The sequence below is a fragment of the Aegilops tauschii genome, chromosome 6 (genome assembly GCF_002575655.3).
Source record: "Aegilops tauschii subsp. strangulata cultivar AL8/78 chromosome 6, Aet v6.0, whole genome shotgun sequence".
Taxonomy (NCBI): Eukaryota; Viridiplantae; Streptophyta; class Magnoliopsida; order Poales; family Poaceae; genus Aegilops; species Aegilops tauschii.
Window position 1 is genome coordinate 51,655,985 of NC_053040.3, and position 6,529 is coordinate 51,662,513.

The 6,529-nt window shown below is 48.0% G+C and overlaps 1 protein-coding gene across 1 annotated transcript; it reads left to right on the top strand.

Moving 5' to 3' along the window:
- Window positions 1-240: 240 nt before the first annotated feature.
- On the top strand, window positions 241-6,267 carry LOC109755092 (probable cellulose synthase A catalytic subunit 1 [UDP-forming]). Its single transcript, XM_045229661.2, has 14 exons — window positions 241-770; window positions 1,354-1,549; window positions 1,760-1,938; window positions 2,051-2,135; window positions 2,225-2,420; window positions 2,600-2,866; window positions 2,968-3,313; window positions 3,395-3,532; window positions 3,623-3,748; window positions 3,848-4,060; window positions 4,135-4,393; window positions 4,595-4,791; window positions 4,880-5,230; window positions 5,347-6,267. The coding sequence occupies exons 1-14, from the start codon at window positions 684-686 to the stop codon at window positions 5,932-5,934; spliced, it is 3,228 nt and encodes a 1,075-aa protein (XP_045085596.1). The 5' UTR covers window positions 241-683; the 3' UTR covers window positions 5,935-6,267.
- Window positions 6,268-6,529: the final 262 nt, after the last annotated feature.

Sequence of the window (6,529 nt, forward strand, 5' to 3'; positions counted from 1 at the left end):
TCTAAACCGATTCATGCTCGTAGGAGCATGGTTGGTGAGCCTTCCCCGTTGGTTTGCACAAATGTTCTTTCGGTCTAACCACAATCACATGCCCATCGATTTGATGCCAACTCACATGCAACACGCATGGTGCACATGGCATTTCCGTTTCCTAGCCAATAAAAAAGCACACAAATCAACAAAACCAGCGGAAGAAAAAACCCACTGACTGATAAGGAAAGGAGCGGCAGGTAGGGGGGCATTTCGGTCCGGCCTCCAGCCTCCAGGCGCCGACACCGACACATCCAACGGCTGCAGCCGGTCACCGTTCGCTCCAGCCTGTGCCCAGCGCCGCGAGGCCCGTGACGCGGACGGCCCAGCGAATCCCAACCGGGCGACGGGCGGTAGCCGGTGGGAGAGGAGGCGACCGCGACTCCACCTCACCTACTGGGCTGAACTGGCCGAGCGCGTGCGTATGTAAGAGGGGAGGAGTGGAGGAGGAGGGGCAGGCAGCAGCGGCGGGCATTGCAGCAGCAGCGAGCTGAGAGAGCGAGCGAGCTCGCGGGGGATCTGGGAATGGTGGCGATCTCCGCCGGTTCCTCCTCTCGGATCTAGACCGGCCCTCTTTCCGTGCCTCGCTCGCTCGCGCGCTCGAGTGAGAGTGAGAGACCGCCGCCGGTGGGGCGTGAGGGCGGAGAGGAGAGATGGCGGCCAACCGGGGGATGGTCGCCGGGTCGCACAACCGCAACGAGTTCGTCATGATCCGCAACGACGGCGACGCGCCCGCCCCGGTACGTTTAATTTGCCTCCCCCCCTCTCTCTCTTCCTCTTCCCGCCTGCCTCAATTTGTCGGTGCCATTTCTGTTCGTCACGGCTCCTTCATGCGGTGCGCCTGTCCGCGCGTCGGTGGATCGATCTGGTGCGCGTGAGGCGGTGCGTGGATCTAGGTTGCGGTGTTAGGCGTAACAGCTCCAATTCACCTCGATTACGTATGAATCTGTGGGGGTGCTCGTAGTCGTGCGTCGGATTCGTAGATTTGCCGCATTTCCCCTCTCCGTTAATGGCGGGGTGGCCCCGTTCGTGTGAGGAACAATTGACGAGTGGTGGAGCAATTGGGAGATGTTCAGTGTTCCAGGCCTCACCGACATATCGGGACCATGTTTAGTGTTTACCGATGAGCCAACCTTACCCTAAACATCGTGCAATTCATGCCGTTCCCGACACTTAGATCATAGTCTCAGCTTTAAGCCAAGCAGATGATCAATTGCCGACCGACCAATTATGCTACACGGGGGATTGCTGTGTCTCCTGGCAACCTCTGTGATTTCGTACGGCTGTGTGTGTGCTGACCTTGTTTTCATCTTGCTGATGCAGGGTAAGGAGGTCAAAGGCACGGTTGGTCAGGCCTGCCAGATATGTGGCGACACTGTTGGCGTTTCGGCCACTGGTGACGTCTTTGTCGCCTGCAACGAGTGCGCCTTCCCGGTCTGCCGCCCTTGCTACGAGTATGAGCGCAAGGATGGGGTCAAATGCTGTCCTCAGTGCAAGACTCGATACAAGAGGCTCAAAGGTTTGTTCCTATACAACATGTTGATTTCTTATGTCATCTGTATGAGAATTGCATATGGAAGTCTGCTTTATACTATGAGCCAAAGTCAGGGTATACTGGTCGTTCCTTGTTGCTCGACATATAAAACTAAACCCGTCGCCCTCATATTCTTATGTTTTTGTTTATAAATCATGCTAATGGATGTATACACCACCTGTTGACAAAATTCAGGTAGCCCCCGGGTTCCGGGAGATGAGGAGGAAGAAGATGTTGATGACCTGGACAATGAGTTCAACTATAAGCAAGGGAATGGCAAAGGTCCAGAGTGGCAAGGAGAAGACATTGATTTGTCTTCATCCTCTCGCCATGAACCTCATCATCGTATTCCTCGGCTCACAAGTGGGCAACAGGTAAATACCTATCATTCAGACACTTGGTTTTCTCATGCATTGATGAAAGCTGAGTTTGTTTCCGTGAGAACTCCTTGCTCTTGTGCATTAATGCATTGAAAATCTTTTTCAGATGTCCGGGGAAATCCCTGATGCTTCCCCTGATCGCCACTCTATCCGCAGCCCAACGTCAAGCTATGTCGATCCAAGTGTCCCAGGTATATTCTTATCTGTCATAATAGCATCTTTTGGAGAATTTGTCTGCTCATCTGATGAAAATATTAACATTTCTCTACTATGATATCAGTTCCTGTGAGGATTGTGGACCCTTCCAAGGACTTGAACTCCTATGGGCTTAACAGTGTTGACTGGAAGGAAAGAGTTGAAAGCTGGAGGGTTAAGCAGGACAAAAACATGATGCAGGTGACCAGTAAATATCCAGATGCAAGAGGAGGAGGAGGAGACATGGAAGGAACTGGCTCAAATGGTGAAGATATGCAAATGTATAAATAACCTTTCTCCATTATAATCAATGACCATTTTGATAGCTTTATGTTTCTGAGTTGATTAGGGTCTATAATTTTTGTTTTGACTTTGCTTTACCTGTAGTGTTGTTGCAGTTTGATGTTCGATTGGAAATGACTCGATGAAACTGAGATATCTGTACTTTTGTCTTTGGCAGGGTTGATGATGCACGTCTACCTCTGAGCCGTATAGTGCCTATTCCTGCAAACCAGCTCAACCTCTACCGGATAGTGATCATTCTCCGACTTATCATCCTGTGCTTCTTCTTCCAGTATCGTGTCAGTCATCCAGTGCGTGATGCTTATGGGTTATGGCTAGTGTCGGTTATCTGTGAGATTTGGTTTGCCTTGTCTTGGCTTCTGGATCAGTTTCCAAAATGGTACCCAATCAACCGTGAAACATACCTTGACAGGCTTGCATTGAGGTAAGTTACGACAAACGGGTCTCTACATTTGTTCATGATTTTTGGCACCATAACATCTTTCATTAACACTGTGTCCTGGGGTGCATAATCTAATGTTGCAGGTATGATAGGGAGGGAGAGCCATCACAGCTGTGTCCCATTGATATCTTTGTCAGTACAGTGGATCCACTGAAGGAACCTCCCCTGATCACAGCAAATACTGTTCTGTCCATTCTTGCTGTGGATTACCCTGTCGACAAAGTGTCATGCTATGTTTCTGATGATGGTTCGGCTATGTTGACGTTTGAGTCGCTCTCAGAAACTGCAGAATTTGCTAGGAAGTGGGTTCCATTTTGCAAGAAGCACAACATTGAACCAAGGGCCCCAGAGTTTTACTTTCAGCAAAAAATAGATTACCTCAAGGACAAGATCCAGCCTTCTTTTGTGAAGGAAAGACGAGCAATGAAGGTAAGCTACAAGCCACATGGTTAGATTGCTCTTTCCCCAAATTCTGCTTGGATATTAACTTTGGGGTATGCTTTGTTTCAGAGAGAGTATGAAGAATTTAAAATACGAATCAATGCACTTGTTGCCAAAGCCCAAAAAGTGCCTGAAGAGGGGTGGACCATGGCTGATGGCACCGCTTGGCCTGGGAATAACCCTAGGGACCATCCTGGCATGATTCAGGTACTTTTTACTTCAATGCGTCTGCCATTTGAAAATAATGTCAACTTAATTTGAATCTTATGGATTAAACTTGCTTTTCATGGAATTCAGGTGTTCTTGGGGCACAGTGGTGGCCTTGACACTGATGGTAATGAGTTGCCACGGCTTGTGTATGTCTCTCGTGAAAAGAGGCCAGGTTTCCAGCATCACAAGAAGGCTGGTGCAATGAATGCATTGGTATGTGTTCTCTTCCGCGAATTTGCTTGTGTACATTGCATTGGATTTTATCTGGTTTGTTGCTAATTATACGATTGCATATCTTTTGCTGGTTGGCAGATTCGTGTGTCTGCCGTGTTGACAAATGGTGCCTATCTTCTTAATGTGGATTGTGATCACTACTTCAATAGCAGCAAAGCTCTTAGAGAAGCAATGTGCTTCATGATGGATCCCGCTCTCGGAAGGAAAACTTGCTATGTCCAATTTCCACAAAGATTTGATGGCATTGATTTGCACGATCGATATGCCAATCGCAACATTGTTTTCTTTGATGTAAGTCTGGTGGTGTCTGTGTTCATCATGACGACAACACTTTCTTGTCTCTTACATGGTTTTCCTCTTTGCAGATCAACATGAAAGGTTTAGATGGCATTCAGGGTCCAATGTATGTCGGGACAGGATGCTGTTTCAACAGGCAGGCCTTGTATGGCTATGATCCTGTATTAACTGAGGCTGATTTGGAACCTAACATTGTTGTTAAGAGCTGCTGCGGTGGCAGAAAGAAAAAGAGCAAGAGCTATATGGATAACAAGAACCGTATGATGAAGAGAACTGAGTCTTCTGCTCCCATCTTCAACATGGAAGATATAGAAGAGGGTATAGAAGGTATGTGCTTGCAATTTTTACCTTACATTTATTCTTGGCATCTGAGGACAAGCGCTTGGTTTCTTCAACATGCTTTCATCTTCAAGATGGAAGACATACTGCATCACTAAAACATTATGCTTCTATTTCGTCTTCGCTTTGGTTCTTGAGATTCTGAGTTATGACTTGCTTCAGCTAACCACTCTTTCTGAATCTCATCAGGTTATGAGGATGAAAGGTCAATGCTTATGTCCCAGAAGAGATTGGAGAAGCGATTTGGTCAGTCTCCTATATTTACTGCATCCACCTTTATGACTCAAGGAGGCATACCACCTTCAACAAACCCAGCTTCTCTACTAAAGGAAGCCATCCATGTCATCAGCTGTGGATATGAGGACAAGACCGAATGGGGAAAAGAGGTTAGTTTGAGAGTCATAGTTTCTGTTATTCTTTTCTCTATGAGGAAATACGAAACTGGAAGTGAGATTTTCTTTTATTTTGTTTCAGATTGGCTGGATTTATGGTTCAGTTACTGAAGATATTCTTACTGGGTTTAAAATGCACGCAAGAGGGTGGATATCAATCTACTGCATGCCACCACGGCCTTGTTTCAAGGGTTCTGCACCAATCAATCTGTCTGACCGTCTTAATCAAGTGCTGCGATGGGCCCTTGGGTCAGTTGAAATTCTGTTTAGCAGACATTGTCCTATCTGGTACAATTACGGTGGGCGGTTGAAACTTCTGGAGAGGGTGGCTTACATCAACACCATTGTTTATCCATTGACATCCCTCCCACTTATCGCCTATTGTGTGCTTCCTGCTATCTGCCTCCTCACCAACAAATTTATCATCCCCGAGGTTAGTCATAAAAAAGAAACCCTTTCACATGTGCAGAGCTATGTTCCTCTTGTTAAATCTCGCATTGCTAAAACCCTCTTGTCTGATGTTGATATATTCTTCTTTCTGATATGCAGATCAGTAATTATGCTGGGATGTTCTTCATTCTCATGTTTGCGTCCATCTTTGCCACCGGTATATTGGAGCTCCGATGGAGCGGTGTCGGCATCGAGGACTGGTGGAGAAACGAGCAGTTCTGGGTCATCGGTGGCACATCTGCCCATCTTTTCGCGGTGTTCCAGGGCCTGCTCAAGGTGCTGGCCGGGATCGACACCAACTTCACGGTCACCTCCAAGGCGAACGACGAGGACGGCGACTTTGCAGAGCTATACGTGTTCAAGTGGACCAGTCTCCTGATCCCCCCGACCACCGTCCTCGTGATCAACCTGGTGGGCATGGTGGCCGGCATATCGTACGCCATCAACAGCGGGTACCAGTCCTGGGGCCCGCTCTTCGGAAAGCTCTTCTTCTCGATCTGGGTGATCCTGCATCTCTACCCCTTCCTCAAGGGTCTCATGGGGAAGCAGAACCGCACGCCGACCATCGTCATCGTCTGGTCCATCCTCCTCGCCTCCATCTTCTCCCTCCTGTGGGTGAAGATCGACCCGTTCATATCCGACACCCAGAAGGCCGTCGCCATGGGGCAGTGCGGCGTCAACTGCTGATCGGATCACCGGCGCTCAAGAGTGAGTATCTGCCCTCCTCGTGTAAATACCGGAGGGGGTTAGATGGGATTTTTTGGTTGTAGATGAAGACGGACGGAGTTTATCTAAATTAATTGTTGCCCCTTTGTTAGTCGCTTATGCTGCTGCTGAGAACCACTGCCTACGAAGCCTGCAGCAGCGTACATTGTGATTTTTTTTCTCCTTGCCCCCCCCCCCCCCCCCCCCCCCCCCATTTGTGATACCTGTTCTTTGTTGCTTAGAGTATATTATGTCAGAATTGTATTTATACACACTGTGACACCGACTATTTATATAAGGCAGCTGTTGCATCAACTCTTCTGCAATTCTAGTGTCAACCGTGCCATGGAATATGAATTGCCATGTATCTGCCTGATTGCTTGATGCTAGCTTGATTGTGATTGTTCTATGGGTTAGTTAAAAATTTGGTATGAATGGATGTGGCACTATTTCAGTTAATAATATTTGGTCAATTGAACTGCAGCTGGTAGCTTGCTTCGATGCTTGAAACACGAGAGCAACTAGTTAACGAGCGCTCCTTGGGGCGCGCTCTCAGCCATTCGCCACGTGTCACGCT

Bases quoted from the DNA above. Each gene is read 5' to 3' on its own strand.
- LOC109755092 (XM_045229661.2), top strand. From the start codon at position 684: ATGGCGGCCAACCGGGGGATGGTCGCCGGGTCGCACAACCGCAACGAG. The intron at 2,136-2,224 runs GTATATTCTTAT...CTATGATATCAG, and splicing joins TGTCGATCCAAGTGTCCCAG to TTCCTGTGAGGATTGTGGAC. The intron at 5,231-5,346 runs GTTAGTCATAAA...TCTGATATGCAG, and splicing joins ACAAATTTATCATCCCCGAG to ATCAGTAATTATGCTGGGAT.